At 44.6% G+C, this 17922-nt stretch overlaps 1 protein-coding gene across 2 annotated transcripts in view; it reads left to right on the top strand.

The window, feature by feature from the left end:
* The window catches only part of LOC147701862 (uncharacterized protein ZSWIM9-like), a 382928-nt gene that overhangs the window by 243224 nt on the left and 121782 nt on the right, over positions 1–17922 (top strand). For both annotated transcript variants that reach the window (XM_086930496.1, XM_086930497.1), the window contains one exon: positions 4253–4500. In XM_086930496.1, coding sequence (XP_086786622.1) covers positions 4253–4500 — 248 coding nt within the window. The remainder of the gene's footprint in view (positions 1–4252; positions 4501–17922) is intronic.

Consider the following 17922-nt stretch of genomic DNA (forward strand, 5'->3'; position numbering starts at 1 on the left):
TTGCCCTGAAGAAATTGCCTGATAGAAACCAAGGCAATGAAACATGTTGGCTGTGAGTAGAGAGTAAATCGATAGGTAGTATTTACTCTCTTCCTTTTTAATATATGTGTGTTCATTGGTTTGCAACAGAGAAGGGAATGAAAGTAAAGTTTATGGTCCCAGTTGCACAGTGATTTATATGTTAAATGTTGTTAGTTTTGTCACATATAAGTTGTGTCCACTGCACCATTCACTGTCTTTTTACTTTTGAGGTTCGAGACACGTTTTTTGGTTTTAGCTTGATGGCACCAATGATGAGAACAGGGCCATCCTGGTGAGTACCAACCAGGGGCCCCATTGGTGGTGCGCCCGTGAGGTGCCATCTCGCTTCTTCACACATTTTTTGTTTGTGCTGTCCTGTTTGTTTCAATCAGAGAGGTTGTTGTTTTAAAAGGCAATACATTGAAGCATTACAGGATTTCCTTAAGATTAAAGAAATCCCTTGGATTAGGCACGTTGGCCAGAGATGTTTTACAATGTCACAATGGAAAATTGCCACGAGAACTAGGACTGTTGTTGTTGACTATCCAAATTGGGGCCCTGTAACATATAGTATCACTGTATGCAGATGATGCTTTGGTGTATTTAGGGGAGCCTACTCACTCCCTTCCAATATTGCTGGCGGCTTTGGGTCAGTTCGCTGAGGCCTCTGGACTCCATTTTGTTAACACTAAATTGCAACTGTATCCGATTGGATCGGAAGCTGAGGGGTGCGGGGGTTCCACTCCCAGAGGTGGGGCTCCCGTGGGTGTTCAATACATTGCGATACCTCGGGATCTGGATCAGTAGGGACAGGGAAGTGTTTTACCAGCACAATATGGGGAGCATACTTGGAGGTCTCCGGAGTAGTATTGATTTCTGGACCACACTCAGTCTCTCGTTGATGGGGAAGATCACCCTGATTAAAATGGTGGTGCTGCCTCGCTGTCTTTTCACAATGCAGGGCTCTTTCTTTGACCTCCCGCACCAGGTCTTCCGTGACCTTGATGCTATGCTTTTATAACTGTTGTGGAATGGAAAACGTTGTAGGGTGAGCCTAGCTAGAAGTCATTAAGCATACTTGGGGCAAAGGCGTTTTAGAAATTCCTGATCTTGAACTTTATTTTGCGTCCCAAGTACAGTATGCGGTGGCCTGGCTCGATACAGACACGTTATGGGAACTGTGGCTCCTTGCGGACACGTATGGAGATAGACTGCGCGGTGCGCTTCTATGGCATACAAAAGGGCGTCAGGACCAATGCCCCCCACTGGGCCGACTGTTGGCTGCTATCTGGGCTAGGGTGGTTAGACGGCTTATACAGGCGCAACTGTTTGCCCCGGACGCAGACTTTTGGCTGATGCCGCCCTTTGAGCTTATTGACCGGGTCATGTCTATCGATAAATGGAAGAAGGGAGGCTGTCTTATGTTGGCGGACCTCTATCCTGAACAATGGTTCATAACATACCAGGAAGCAGTTGACGCTTTTGAACTGGAGCAGGGGCATTTTTTACAATACGCCAAGATAGCGGCAACGGCACGGCATCTATGGCCTACGTTCCCGGATGCTCCGGAACACACACATACCTTGGTCACGATGATAGCCATGGTGGGAGGGCAGAAACTGGTCACCCATCTGTACAGGGCGTTACAGGATGATAAAAAATGTGCACCTCTAAAAATAGAAGCTAGATGGCAGGAACTGAGCCCTCAGGAGATCGCGCAACGGGAATAGGTAAACATTCATGAGGGAGTCCGTAAGGTGGCGGTTTCCAACAGATTTAAGCAGATACAATACAATATGGTCCACATGACATATCTCTCACCCAAGCGCCTCCACACCATCGAAAGCTCAAGATACCGGAGGTGCCCCAGATGCCACTATGTGCAGGCAGATTTTCCACATATGGTTTGGTCATGTCCCAGGATTCAGAGGTATTGGACAGTTCTCCTAGAAGACTTACACAGGATAACTGGATAGAGGGTCTCCCTGGAGATAAGTACTTGCCTCCTTGGAATGATCACTCGGGACCCTAAACGTAAAACCAGCAGGAAGTTCCTGATGTTGGGTCTTGTAACAGCCTGGTGACGAATAGCAGTACACTGGCTGACACAGAATGGGCCGCTGGTAGAGACATGGAAAGCAGACCTGAAGGAATGGGCGCAAGCGGAGGAGGGACACATACGCAGCTCTAGGAGGGATGCTAAACTCCCGGAAGTCTTGCAGGCATGGGGGCTAATGGTCCAGGAGATAGGGAGGAGCTCCCAGAGTTCCACGCAGACTGTGTCGACAGGTGTTAGCCACGTGGGGACTGTATGCCCCAGACTGGGGGAGGAACGGGAGTGTACCTCTGAGATGTGGTTAGAGAGACCTCTGGGCGGGAGGGGGGGCTTGGTGGGGGAGAGGGTGGGGTAGGGGAAGGGGGGAGGGCTGAGGTTGAGAGGGGGGGTTGTTCTGTTAAAAGTTAATATGATTGCTACTGACAATGTTTACACTAAATGGTGGGTTCAGTATATGCTCCAGAGACAACCCCAAATGAGCTAACTGATGCTGTACAGGGATTGTAACGTTGACTGTTCGGAGCTGTATGCAACAATATTGCTGTATCAACATGTAAGATGAACCTAAAATCTGCAGTAAAGAATTTTTCTTTTTTTTAAACTGATATCAACAAATTCAAAACAAATTTCGAAACATTATTTCTTCCCTCTACCCTGACAACATCGCCAATGGTGATCTAAGATGCAAGTCAGTTGTTATGTGCACCCTTTGGGTGGCCTGGGTTTCTATTAGACATTAACAACATTATAGTTTATTAAATTAAATACAGGAGAAGGTTTTGTACAGCGCACACCGTGAAGTCATGTATTTCAATGTCCTCTTATATGTGATTATGAAGAAAAAGAAGGAAAGTAAAATTAAATAATTGCCTAGGATCTCACAATTTAGTAATGTGGGGAAGCAAGAAATAAACCTGGGTGTTCTGGTTTCACATTGTTCTATTCCTCCACTAGATTTATATGCTTCGATTTCCCTACACTCACCTTACCGCTAATCAACCCAATTCCCCTCGCCCGACCGCCATCCTGCTGTCATCAATTTGGCCATCTGGCACATTACACACCAACATTTTGGCCCTTTGGAAAATGTGTGCGAGTACCAATGGTCTATAATACCCAGCATGATCTCCATATTTATCTTTGCTGTCTCAGTAATGTAAATCCCCTATTCTTGTCTTAGACTGTTATGAACTCATTTGCAGTTTTGCTTTTTCTGCTTGGTAGCTTTTTGTGAATTCCCTAGCCTTCATTTTGTTTGATATTTTCTAATGTCACTCCTTAGACTGTCTATATTGCACCTCTTACAGTTCTAAATGAAGACAACAATATATCTAATGAAAAATGCTAACTTCTGGGCTACATTTATCCCAGTCTGTCATATAGCTTTAACAAGAGTCTCTTAATTGCTTCAAGCTTGTCCTCCACTTTCTGGATTTGTGGCATCCAGAACGGATGCAATACTTTACGTGAGATGTCCAGAACTGTTTACAAAAGTGCACACAAGACTTTAAAAACTGCACTCTGTACTTTGCATGTAGCCTCCCAAACTGCTCACAATACTCAATACCCAAGGTGAGTTTCACAGATCTGACCACTGTAGTCCACAGGAGAAAACAAGACTAGCTACTCTGTGTGGCCACAGGACATGCAGTGCTCCTAATGAATCTGCCTGAATTGATTCAATCCATCAAAGGAGGCCTTTACAAGTGCATAATATATACCAAACTAGTCTAGTACTGGATATTAGCTATCCAAGATATATACTCTAGAACTGGGCAGAATACCCCCCAAAGCCTCAGGATCTAGTCACAGTACTTCACACCGCCTCCAGAAGTAGGCACACTACTTCAAATGTCTCTTGAATTGCCTCTAATACTCCCAAGTGAAGCTTCTAGAACAGAAAACACAATCATAAGAGGCTTCTAGAACTGAATTCAGTCTTCAAATTGAAGCCTCTATAACTAGATAGTAATCCAATAGCGGCATCCAGCTGGCCACAATGTTCTGTACATGACCCAGAGAACTCTCAACTATGAGGCCCTGCAAAGATAGATAAACTACTCCTTAAATGACTCAGACTTTACTCAGTATTCCAAATGGGCCTTGACTTGTGATTTTATTTTTCATCACATCTACCCGTTTCCTTTCTCTTCACTGCTTAATCTTTCTTTCCAGATTAACCTATTGCATGACGATGATGATTTGCTGGGGAAGGAGTTCTTCTCCTGGGAGGAGTTCTGCAGAGTCTTCGACACTTGGTGTGAGAGAAAAAAGGCTCTCTTCTATATTCAAAACGCCACCCCTCTTGACAAGTGTGAGTGGAGAACAACCCCTCCGCAGCCTGATGCGGTAGATGCCCTCCAGTACAGCTCTGTTCACCTCCTATGTAAAGAAAGCAAAGACTATGGAGCACAGAAAACAGGGTAAGGCATGTAGTTTATACTTGATGCTTTAATCAGGTTATGGTACTTGCAACTTGAAGGATAATTTGGGGTATATTTCTGTTATTCTCTTGAGTTATGAGTTACTGAGTCCTGTAGAGTGAACTGCACTTGCTCAGATGCGGTGAATCTTTGACTGTAGGTTGATATCATAACAAAACCCTGGAGATATTCCTGTAGTTGATACCTTAACATTTTGAAACTATTTTTGATTTCAGACACAGGGTTCAAAGCTTTTGTTACAAGTAAATGGCATTTTATTTGTCATCTTTCCCAAAATTGAAATTGCACACCAAAATGCTAAAATATATGAAACCACATTTTTAGAGAACGAAGCTTCTTGAGTATTAGAGTTTTCTATAAAGGGTGAAATAAAGGGGAACCATTTCTACCTCCTCTGTGAAATGTGATAGGCAAATTTATATTTAAAAGGTGAATACATTCCAAATGATCGGTTCTAGTTCTAATCATCAGTGTAATATTTCCTATGATTCAGCGCCTTGAGACCCTACGGGTATGTAGTGCGCTTTATAAATGTCATTGATTGATTGATTATGATTGGGTCTTTGGAGATCTCTTTGAAGTGCTAACATTTCTATGATATCATAGCAACTTTTCTGTAATGCGGTCGCCCCTATTACAGTATCCCCATACTTCCAGGTTTTGAACAACTCGCAGTGCAGTCTTGGGCAGTACTGATTTCTCCATGATGGTTTGAAGTTAGTTGATGAGTTCACCTTAAGCATGGTCCTGACCACCGTGGACATGTAAAGGCAACAACCTCTCTGAGACTAGGAAGCCACGGAACATCCCAGAGTGTGTATGATCTATGATGCATGATGCTTGGCCTGACTTCTCTCTGGTACACTCCATAGCCTGGTAGCACAACTGCGCTACTTCGTAGTATTGCAGCAGGTTTGCATTCCCAAGCCACTATTTCATCCTAAGCATGTTTGGATGTTATCCTATTCTAGCCTTTCCTAAACTTACTCACTACATAGGTCTTGGAGCTCTATTATGTCCTCCCCTTTGATATTCAAGATTATAATCTGGAAGAAAAGTAGAAATTTTGCTGCATAGACCTCTTTAAGACACCACTCTCCCCCGCCATGAGAGGGTACGGTAGTTCCCATTATGTAGGTCTACGTTAGCTGTTCTGAAGAGCACTCAGAAGTTTCTATGATGCATATTCTGTTGAATAAGAACTAATGTGATACCCAGATAATGTACTACTTCCCCACATCACCTCAATCCAGTTGCATCCCTTTTACTTGGGTATCCCCATAAATGCCCAGTAAGTCAAAAGCTTTTTAAACATCCAGAGACACCTGCATTACTTTCTTACCACCTCTTCCAGCTAGGGTAATCAGGCATAGGTCTCTGGCTGTCTGGGTTATATCATTAATAACCTCTATCAGAATTGCTAATAAGTCAAAGGTAAAGGCCTTCTAAAATGCTACATAAAATGCAAAGGGTAACAAACATTTTTTTAAGAACCTGTTGTTCAGACGTGAAATGTTGAGCTCCCCCAACTACTGTCATGTGGCCCACTCTACCACAAAATAGTAATTCTAAATTCTTTAGGTCAGAATTTCCGCCTTCAACCACCTTTCTGAGAAGGATGCCAGATATCGATACCGAAAGGATATGGAGTAGAGGAGTCTCTCGTCTACCACTACGAGATATATTTTGTTAACAAAGAAAATCACTTTTGTTTCTGCTAATTTGTAACGAAGATTTAGTCATTTAGACAGGGGGTGCTCAGAACTTGGATGTTACCTGTAACTATCGTAAGCATGTTTGGGGCATTACCAGATCATTTAAAGGGTTCTTCGCCACCATGGGTGAAATGAAATTAAAATCGTTTTTATTAAGCGCTAACAGCTGCCCTGAGGCGTCCAGGCGCTAAAACTACCATCAGTGCTCTGAGAAGAAGAAGAGGAGTGGGGGGATCCTATTGATTAAAAAGAAATGTTTTAAGCTGCTTGCGAAAGCTCAGCAGGTTAGAATCTGCTCTAAGATGAAGTGGTAAGGTGTTCCATATTTTCGGGGCTTTGTAAGCAAAGGATCGAACTCCGGCCCTCGATCTGTGAATCCTTGGGACTTGGGCTAGGAAGGCATGTGAAGTTCGGAGGGCTTTGGTAGGGTTGTATGGCGATACCAAGGAGTGGTTGATCTCTGGACCTGATTTCCAAAAGGCCTGATGTGCAATGCACAGAGATTTAAATTTAACTCTCTCTTTAATGGGGAGCCAATGCAATGCTCTTAAGCCAGGTTGTATTGAGGTTCTGCGGGGGGTGCCAAGCAATGTGCGAGCTGCACAATTTTGGGTGCGCTGCAGTTTTTGTAGGGTGTACTCTGGCGCCCCAAGGTACAGAGCATTGTTAAAATCAAGGCGAGATTGAATTAAGCCGTGTATGACTATCTGTCTGGCCTCAAAGGGAAGAAGTGGAAGGATTTTTTTTACCATCCTTAGGAGGCCGAAACAGGTCGCAGAGACTTTGGTTGCCTGCGTGTCGAAGGTCAATGATTTGTCCATCCACACCCCCAGGCTTTTGATGTCTCTAGGGGTGGGTGTTGAGCCCATGCTCAGAGGCCATGACAACTCTAAGGTGGAGAGAGTTGGAGGGCCTAGGAGCATTAGCTCAGTTTTATCATCATTGAGCTACAGACATGATTTAGTCATCCATCTCTTGACTTGTTCCAGACATGTTGTTAAGTTGGACTGCGGTAGTGGGTTGCTCTTTTGTGCAAGAGAGACCACTAGCTGTGTGTCGTCCGCATAGGTAATGATGTTAATACCATGCGGACGCACAATTCCAGCCAGCGGTCTCATGTAGGCATTAAAGAGCGTAGGGCTCAATGAAGAGCCCTGCGGAACCCCACATCCCAGAGGCTTGCTCGAAGAGACCGATGTGCCTTCAAAGACCTGGAAGGTTCGGTCAGATAGAAAAGACCTGGTCCACACCAGGGCTTCTCCCGAAATTCCCATATCGAGGCGACGGTTTAAAAGTATTTTATGGTTAACCGTATCGAAGGCGGCGCTCAGATCAAGGAGGATCACTGCCACTGACCCTCCCTGATCGAGTATCCGTCTTGTCTCTTCTGTCACAGCCAGCAAAGCTGTCTCCATGCCGTGTTTTGGGCGAAAGTATGTCTGGGAGGTGTCGAGCAGATGGTTATGCTTGAAGAACTGAGTTACACTGATGTTGATATGTTTCTCTAAGATCTTGGTTGCCCAGGGAAGCAGTGATATCGGACGATAGTTGTTAAAATTCGTTGGATCAAGATTGTTTTTTTTTAACAATGCTCGGACCATGGCATGTTTCCAGGCCTGTGGGACTATCCCACTTGTGATGGACGAATTCAACAGCTCCATTAGAGTGGGAAGGATGGCTTTATTGACTTGGATCAACGTATCAGGGGGGGGCAGGGTCGCAGGGTGAGCCTGATTTGATTTGATTTATTAAGGTCTCAAGGGTGTCGAGATGCAGCTTTGGGAAATGGTCCAAATAGTTGTTATGGTAGGAGGCCTCTGGTTTGATCAGTGGAACGGGTTTTTGCGAGGACAAATCTGTTTCCGGGTCAGAGAAGGAAAGATAGATTGTATTTACTTTTAGAAAGAAGGCATTGGCCAATTCCTCGCATCGGGAGAATGAGTTGTCATTGCCTGGCGATGGAGATGGCAGCCTGGTCAGTGTTTTCACAATCTGGTAGATTTCTTTAGGCTTAGATTTCGCCGATTTGATCTTTTCCGTGTAGTGTGTAGATTGTCTAAATCTAATTTCGTTTTTATAATTCCTGATGGCTTCTCTGTAGGTCGCTTTATCCGTAGCATGCGCAACTTCCTTTCTAGTCTTTTGCAGAGACGGTCACTATGCAATCCTGTTTTCATATGGTCCTTGTTGTGAAGGCCACCCTAAGACCCTATTCAACTCCCCAACATCTGACCCCTCATCCTGTAAAACCAACATAGTGAAAATCCTGCTTGCATTCTAGCCCATCACACCTCTCGTTCTGCTTGTGTGGCACTTCCCTTATCTGGAGCCGTTATAAAACTGTTTCTACTGTTACTGTACTTTTACTGTATAAATGCTACTATTCAGTAGTATCATTGCCACTGTACTTATTTGTGTTGCTTGTTAAGCACTCCATTTTCCTTGCAGTGTCAGCCATAGCACTCTAGTTTTGGTTCAGGTCCACTTTCCATTGAAAATGTATTTTTTTTTTTTTTTATTCTTAGAACTTGCATGGAATTTGGCTAACCCATCCAAAAATCGTCCAAGTTTCGTAATGCCAATTTTCATTCTTATCCATGTAGGGAGACACATTTGCAGAGTTTGGGGAGCAAAAAACATGCATTTACGATTTTAGTTCCCATAGGGATATTTTCTCAATTCTACGACAAAACACATTAAATGGATTTACACCAGAATTGGAATGGACTTAGAAGTTCACTCAAAGCATAATTTTATGATTTGGTGTAAATCCGTGCAATCCTTTTTGAGATGTTGATTTTCAAAAAAGTTATTAGCTTGGCTTTGAAGGCTTAATTATGTTGTATATCGTGGATGTTGAACTTGTGAGCAAAAAAACCTACGAGTTCTGGCAATATTTGAACTTGTCGCGAAATGCAAGTAGTTGAAGAAGGGTTTCAGTTATTTTTCTGGAACTTGCACCAGTTTAGCGCTGTGGAAAAAAAATACTCAGAAAAGGGAGATTCAATGTCCAGTTCTAGGCCCTAGAGAAGGTGTACCTGGAAAATAAGAACAAAAAGTTTGAAAAAACATGTAGTGGACTGTAACCTTGCAATCTTCAGAAACTTCAACAGCACCTGGCATCCTTTTTAGTATTCGTAATAGATGTCTTTTCCTGTGCTCATGCATGTCAGAATCATGGCTGAAGGAAAGAATAAGTGAGGCTGGATGAAGAAAGACACACAGATCAATCATTGTGGTACAATAGAAAACACTTTGCCCCGGTATTGGAACTTTCATAGATTCCCATGCTTTTGTATTATTCCCCGTCGTCGGAATGGGAGTCTCGGTAACAAAAATAACATAGCAGTAGGCACAAAAGAGAAAGAAAAAGGCCTAGGCCTCATTCCCTTTTGTAGCCCATCACTCTCTTTGTGTAAAAGAGACCAAACGTAGGCATCAGCCAATCAGAAGAGCCTCACCTCTCAGAACCCTCCTGAAGGAACCTCAGAGCCTCAGATTTTCTACTGCACGTTGTGCTTAGGGAGTCTCCTTTGAGCTCTGCTCAACTTCTACTCTTCAGAGAGTTTCTTCAAGGTTTTTTCTTCTGATTCTTTTCAGATTCACTTCAGATTGTTAGCTGATCCTACCAGGATGTCTGACAAGGAGAAGAAGGCCCTTTTCAAGTCATGTTCCACCTGTGGGAAGAAAAAGCTTTTCATGGAGGATAAGCATAAAGACTGCATCTATTGCCTCTATCCTGACCACAAGGCTGCGGACTGTAAGATCTGTCGCACCTTTTCAACCAAGACTCTCCGGGACCGTGAGGGTAGGCTTCTGACATGGCTCCAGAAGTTGAAATCCAGGAAGGATACTGTCTCCAGTGACAGTGAGGAATCTGCATCTTCCTCTTCCTCAAGGTCAGTAAAAAGGGGTAGGGGTTCCCCTTCTCCTTCTGTGGAGCGTCATTCTAAGGCCTCAAAAAAGACCCCCAGTGAGTCTGACAGCCAGGGTCCTGGCAAATCTCCTCATCGAGGTGAAAAGGAGAGGGTAGGACCATCTACGCCTTCTGAAGGGTTGAAGACTGGTCCAGCCTTCAAGAAGCCCTCTTCCCATTCTTCTGACAGAAGTTCCAAGTCGTCGACGAAGAAGGCGTCGTCGACGGAGGCTCCGTCGACGAAGAAATTGAAGCAGAAGCTGAAACTGGTTCCGTCAACGGGACAGTCGTCGACTGGATCGTCGACGACTGATACAGTAGCGTCGGCGAGGGACTCGCCGACGACGGCATCGTCGACAACGACCGCATCGTCGATGAGGGTGGCGACGATGGTGGCGACTACGACAGTGGCGACAACGGTGGCGACGACGACAGTGTCGTTGACGAGAGCTTCGACAACAGCACCATTGACGACGGCTGGTATGCCGACAGTCTTATCGTCGACTGCATCGACGACGTAAATCTCGTTGTCGAGTGTTTTTGTGTTGACGACACATACTCCGTCGACTAAGCCGACGACGACTGCATTCTCAATTCCATCGTCGACGGGGTAGTCTACTATTTCGTCATCGGAAAAGAGGATCACGATTTCCATGACCAAGATTACCCCGGACATGACATCTCCCAGGAGGGCACCCCCTCTTCCTCCAGCTCTACTGTTCGACAAGGATGAGTCCGGAGAGCAGGATCAGGACTCATACGGCTATGCCAACAGCCCCTCTCAATTGCTGGTTAAATGCCAGGAAACTGACTCGAATGGTGGATATGATCAAGAGGGGAGCTATGAACGTCATGCTGTCCAACCACAGCAATACTCTGGTCAAGAGATGGTTACTGTACCATCATCTTTCCTACAGGACCTACATAATATGCTGCAAGATTATAAGTCTAAGGCTACACACTCTGCTCCAGCTCCTGTAGCGCACGGCATGCCTGTCATGTCACAGGCCTCAACGGCTGTTCCTGTATTACCACCTCAGGAGTCTCTTCAACCACCGACTTCGACTCCACAGGAGCCTTCCAGACCTGCTGTCACTCATGGTGATTCTTCGGATGAGGATCATGATTCGGAGGGTAGGGATGATTAGGACTCCGAGTGGTATGATTACGTCATACCGGACCCTCCATCTCAAAGTCCGGATCTGGTGGATTCTCCACCTGCTGATATCGGAGGTTTTCATCAGCTGATAGAAAGAGCGACTGGAAGATTCAAACTGACAATGCCTAAGGTGTCCTCTGAGTGTTTCTTGTACGATTTCAAGGAACCTTACAGGAAAACGACAAGATCCATTCCAATAGTGCAACATCTCTGGGTTGAGGGCCTTAAGGCTATAAAAAATCCAGCGACGGTGGTCCCTGTGATACAGCGTCTAGATAAGAAGTACAAGGCGCCTGATGATGGTCCAGCTGCCTTGACCGGTCACCCGAAACCGGACTCCGTGATTTCCCAGGCGGCACAGAGGAAGTCACGCAACCCTTCTGCTCCTTTAACAACTCCTCCGGACAAGAAGGGAAGGAGATTGCATAATGCCGGGAAGAGATTCTCGTCCATGGCGAGTCTTCTTGTGCGAGCAGCTAATGCCCTGTCAATATTGGGCAGATATGACCGTCAGCTTTGGTGTGATGTCGCACCGTTTCTGGACCAAATAACTCCAGAAGCGGAAGCAAGGAAGGTCTTGCAAGAAGGGGAAGCGACATCGATGGAGGTCATCGACTGTGCCATGGACATTGCCACGACGGCATTTCGTTCTTTGGTGGGAGCTGCGGTCCTTCGTCGCCAGGGGTGGATGAAGGCAACCTGGTTTCGACCCGAGATCCAAAATAAAGTCCTGGATCTTCCATTTGATGGAGAGGCACTATTCGAGAAACTGATTGATGACACTCTCCAAGAGATCAAAAAAGACACAGACTGCAAGATCCTTGGGTACGCTCCAGTACCGTAAAACACCTTTTAAAGGATCCAGGGGTAAGAGTACGAACTACAGAGAATCTTACCAACAGCAAAAATACTCTTCCTATGGTTCAACCTCACAGCAGTACCGCTAGCCTTACCAACAAAGGCAGGGCCAATTCTCCAATCACTCAAGGCCTAACAGAGGAAAGCAGGCTCGCCAGGGACGCAATGTGACCAAACGCCAATAGCGGCCTCCTGGCTCTTCCTACTGGGCCCTCCTCCAAGAAGTCATCAGTTGGAGGCAGGGTAGCAAAATACCTTCTGAATTGGTCCAAGATAACATCGGACCGTTGGGTGCGCAACATCATTCGAAAGAGCCAAACCTTGGAATTCACCCAAATCCCACCAACAAAGCCCCCGGCAGCCGTTCCATCGAAACACCTAGGTCTTCAGAGGCTCGAAGTTCATCAAATGCTCCTCAAGGGGGCTATAGAGCCGGTTCCCTCCGACCAGAGAGGACAGGGATTCTATTCCAGGTTCTTCCTAGTCAGGAAGACGTTAGAGAAATGGCACCCCATTCTAGATCTCAGGGAGCTCAACGCCTATCTCATCTCCCTATCTTTCCGGATGGTTTCCCTTCAAGACATCCTGAGGTTGGTCAATCCGGGGGATTTCATGGCCACTCTCGATCTCGAGGATCCATACTTTCATGTACCGATTCACCCAGCACACAGAAGGTTTCTACGGTTTACAGTAGCCAAGAGCCACTTTAAATTCAGGGTTTTACCCTTTGGTCTTCGCTCAGCCCCGAGGATTTTCACAAAGGTGCTGGCGCCGGTAGCGGCATTCCTACGAAGACATTTTCAAGTCTTTCCTTACCTGGACGATTGGTTGCTGAAGTTTCCGTCCAGAGAAGAAGCGCCGGACGCTGTTCAGGCTTGTACAAACCTATTTCGCAATCTGGGACTCACGTTAAACAAAGACAAATCATCTCTGGTTCCATCCAGGAAGGCACGGTTCCTGGGAGCCATTCTGGACTCAAAACTCTTAAAAGCTTTTCCAACCCTAGAAAGACGGAGGATGCTTCAAACCATGGCTCTGGACCTACGAAAAAGAAGGTCTTTCAGTTTGCCGCTACAAGTCTCTGCTAGGGGTAATTTCATCATGCATACCCCTGATTCCTCACTGCAGGCTGTGAATGCGGCCTCTTCCGGAACAATTGGACATCCAATGGAAACAGGTGCACGTATCATTCGACATCGAAGTGTCTGTCACCCCGACAATGCGAAGAGCGGCCCTGTGGTGGACAGATCAAGGCAACTTGTCCCAAGGTCTATCCTTCGTAAACGATCCTTCTCCTCAAGTAGTGACAACGGATGCGTCGTTGGATGGTTGGGAAGCAGTAATGCCGGACCTGCACGTCAGTGGCCATTGGTCTCCTCACGATCAACTGCTCCACATCAATCTACTGGAGCTCAGAGCGATAAAACTGGCTCTTCAAGCTTTTCTCCCACGTCTAGGAGGTTCACAGGTTCTCATCAGGACCGACAACACCACGGCCATGCATTATGTGAACAAGGAGGGAGGAACCAGATCTCTCCCGTTGTCACAGGAAGCTCAGGAAATCTGGGAATGGGCTATCCTTCACGGAATGTCACTTCAGGCAGAACACTTGCCAGGGGTTTTGAACGAGAATGCCGACAGACTGAGCAGGTTATCATCAGTCAGTCATGAGTGGGAGCTAAACCAACAAGTTCTTGAAGAGGTATTCCGCCAGTGGGGCACACCAGCGATAGATCTCTTTGCCACACCGATCAACACGAAATGCCGGTCTTACGCAAGCAGGCTTCACCACCACGGATCATTGGGGAATGCGCTTTCGATAGCCTGGTCGAGAACATTTGTCTACGCCTTTCCCCCCATTCCACTGATCCCGAGATTGATCAGGAAGATCAAAGTGGAACCGTGCAAGATGATCCTGATAGCCCCTGCTTGGCCGAGACCGTTCTGGTACACGGAGCTCCATCTGTTGTTGCTAGCTCCACCTCTTCCCTTGAAGCTTGTTCCAGACCTACTCACAATGTCAAAGGGACCGGTTTGGCATCCAGATCCACAGTCATTGCACCTGACGGCATGGCTCCTGAGCAGCGAGAATTTATGAATCTCCCCATCTCAACCGAAATTAAAGAAGTCCTCTCCCAAGCGAGAGCCCCTTCCACAAACAGGACGTACCGCCTTAAATGGAAGAGATTTTGCATTTGGTGCAGGAGAAAGAAGATTGACCCCTTTTCTTCGAAACCTCATCAGCTTCTGCCTTATCTCTTGACCTTGGCTAAGTTTAGGCTGGCCCATTCTTCTATACGGGTTCACTTGGCAGCAATTTCAAGATACAGACAGTTGGAATCCGGACCTTCTTTGTGGTCTTCCAGAATTATAAAACAGTTTCTAAAAGGCTTGTTTAGGGTCTATCCACCAGTGAGACCTCCGCCTTCTACTTGGCACCTGAATCTCATCCTTACTCAGCTCATGAAGAGTCCGTTTGAACCAATTCATCGTTCAGACATGACGTTCCGGTCATGGAAATTGGCTCTCCTTCTTGCCCTCACATCGGCAAGACGGGTTGGAGTATTACAGGCTCTCACGATCCAAGAGCCTTTTCTACAATTCAAAAGAAACAGTTATCTTGAGAACCAACCCAAGGTTCATACCCAAAGTACCCTCGGACTTCCACTTGAACGAGCCGGTTATTCTTAAGGCTTTCTTCCCTCCCCCGGCTACACCAGCGGGGAGAGCGCTACATTCTCTAGATGTGCAGCGATGTTTGAAATTCTATTTGGATCGCACCAAGTGATTTCGGAAATCCACACAATTGTTTGTTGCTTTTGGTGGTCCAAGAAAGGGTCTCTCTCTGTCAAAACAGGGAATTGCAAGATGGATTACCAGTGGCATTCTGCATTGCCATTCTGCAGCAGGTAAACGACTGACTGGCAGGGTTCGGGCACATTCCACAAGATCAGTGGCGTCTTCAACAGCCCTCTTTGCCGGGGTGCAGATAAAGAACATTTGCAGAGCTGCTACCTGGAGCAGTGTCCACACCTTTACTAAGCATTACTGCTTGGACTCCTTGCAGCAAGAAGATACAGCAGTGGGCCAAGCAGTCCTGAGGAATCTCTTCCAATAATTGGTGAGCTTTCCTTTCTATCCCACCTTCCGTAAGTTTGCACATTTTGTAGCTTTGTCATGTTGGCTTTGCAATGTATACTATGACACAAAATGTGGGTTTGTTATTGCTAACTGCTTGCTACTCTGATACAAAAGCATGGGAATCTATGAAAGTTCCAATACTCGGGTAAGAAAACAAGTTACTTACCTGTAACTTTAGTTCCCCAGTATTGGTAACTTTCATAGATTCCCATGCGCCCACCCACCTCCCCGAGGAAAGCTCAGCCTTCAGCAGAAATGGTTGCTACACACAACGGCTACGAAAATCTGAGGCTCTGCGGTTCCTTCAGGAGGGTTCTAAGGGGTGAGGCTCTTTTGATTGGCTGATGCCTAAGTTTGGTCTCTTTTACACAAAGAGAGTGATGGGCTACAAAAGGGAATGAGGCCTAGGCCTTTTTCTTTCCCTTTTGTGCCTACTGCTATGTTATTTTTGTTACCGAGACTCCCAATCTGACGACGGGGAATGATACAAAAGCATGGAAATCTATGAAAGTTACCAATACTGGGGAACTAAAGTTACAGGTAAGTAACTTGTTTTCTTCATACAGAAAAAGCTCCTGAATAAGGAACATTTGTGAGCTAGGAATCATAAGAATCAAATTCACAAATGATCAAGTTACAAAAAGGAGTAATTGATCAGGCCTGTGTTTGGTAGCATGGCCTTGTGGGAAGCATAAGTAGTTGGGTGTAGGGCCTGACTAATGGCATTAACGTACGAGGATTGGACAACCAGAGAGTGTGTGCTGCAGGGGCTGCATGCCTGGCAGCTAGTCGCTACTCCTGCTTTAAAAAAAAAAACTCACATTCACTCATACCCTGTAAAAATGAAGTTTTGGTTCTCAATCAAACCCTAACCCCAACATTATCCAGTTATGGTCCACCTCACAAACTATAAATCAAACCCCAACCATCATAACAATAACTCTCTTTCCCATTTATACCAATACAATTGACTTAATAGCACGTTATTAAGTAGTGCTTAACCAGACAAAGTATTTTGATTGTAGCCGTAACAATGTCATCGATAATTTCAATGGTAAAGTGACAAGTCACATTGATGTCATTGTTTTTCAGTTGTGATGTCGTCTTTCACATCATATGCAAGTTCATGAGTTGGCCTTTTTGAGAGAGAATTATAGTTTTGGTGGTGGGGGCATGAGCTATTGTTTCTGTAGCAGACAAAACTTTTACATTTCAAGATAGAAACCAGTAACAACCAATAAACAAACAGCTGGAGCGGGAATCAGTTCACAAATTCTCAAAGTATTACGGTTTACAAACAAATGACCCAATTCCCTGTCTGTCAGCCTCTGGTCTTATGGTTTTTTGCCGTTGTTATAGGGAAGAAGAGAGCATTGCATATTATAAATTATCATTAATATCATTTAGTCTAATTTTAGTCCATCAAGAAAGTTGTTATAAGTTTAAAGGGTTTTCTTAATGAAAATCTTTTAGTAGATCATCTTTATTGCAAATCACAAGATAATTTCAGATTAATTTCAATAGTCAATATATGACCGAAATATAAAATCAATATTGGTTAATCAAAACATATAAGAAAGGTATGAAAGCGTGTTCCATGAAGGAAATTATCCCTGTTCTAAGAATTGGGTCAAAATGGATTTAGTCGGAACCTTTAAGAGTTTTAGTCTGGGATTATAAGAGCAAGCCTAAATCTTTGGCATTCAAATCATCTCAAAGAGATGAAAATATCAAAGCAGAAATTCCCAAAAAGGGGGGGTTGAGAAACTCAGTAGATTCTCAAAGCAATGTGACATAAAGTCTAGGTCTGACTAAAACCCAATAGTACGTGTGTCAAAAAGACAATGGCAAAAAGTGTGGTAACTCTACTGTAGAAGCACGCATTATTGAACAACATGTTGTTCTCGTCTCCCGTCAGCCTCTCACAGTTCGATGCTCTCCTGGGTACAGGCTCACTCCTCGCCTTCTCACACAAATACATTAGCCCATCGACAGCAGTGTTACGATTTCAACTAAATTATTTACAATGATGTGCTCTCGTGTAGTTTGACTCATTCAGGCCTACTTCCTCACATTCACACTTTCACCTTCTAATAACAGTAGTCTATGTAGAAGTTAAAACATCTGTATTAATGAAAAAGAAATCATTTTGCAGAATTACCATCGTTGGGGTTGAGAACAAGTAGGTTAGAAAGTCAGTTCACATTTCAAACTCTGCATTTCAATGTATGAACTCTTCATTACTATATTATACAACAAAAATGAGTCCTGTCTAAACAGTGGTCTTTGTGCATATGGAAACATTCTGCAGAAATATCTTAAACTATATAATTAACTTATTAATCACTATGAAAAACATGTTCATGGAGAGGTCAAGAATCAAATGTTTTATGCGTATTTAGCATTTTCTATTCAAGCTTGTATTTCAAGTAGCATTCATTTAGTAATTTGAAGCTTTGTACTTGTAAATAGGATAGCATTCAGTTTTATGCATTCTATACATATTATTTCCATCAAAGTTTACACGTTAATTCTACACATTTTATCATAATCATTGTAATTTTCTTATTCATTATAAAATCTTTCTCAAAACCAAATTGTAATGGTACTGG

This window comes from Lissotriton vulgaris, chromosome 7 (assembly GCF_964263255.1).
Source record: "Lissotriton vulgaris chromosome 7, aLisVul1.2, whole genome shotgun sequence".
Taxonomy (NCBI): Eukaryota; Metazoa; Chordata; class Amphibia; order Caudata; family Salamandridae; genus Lissotriton; species Lissotriton vulgaris.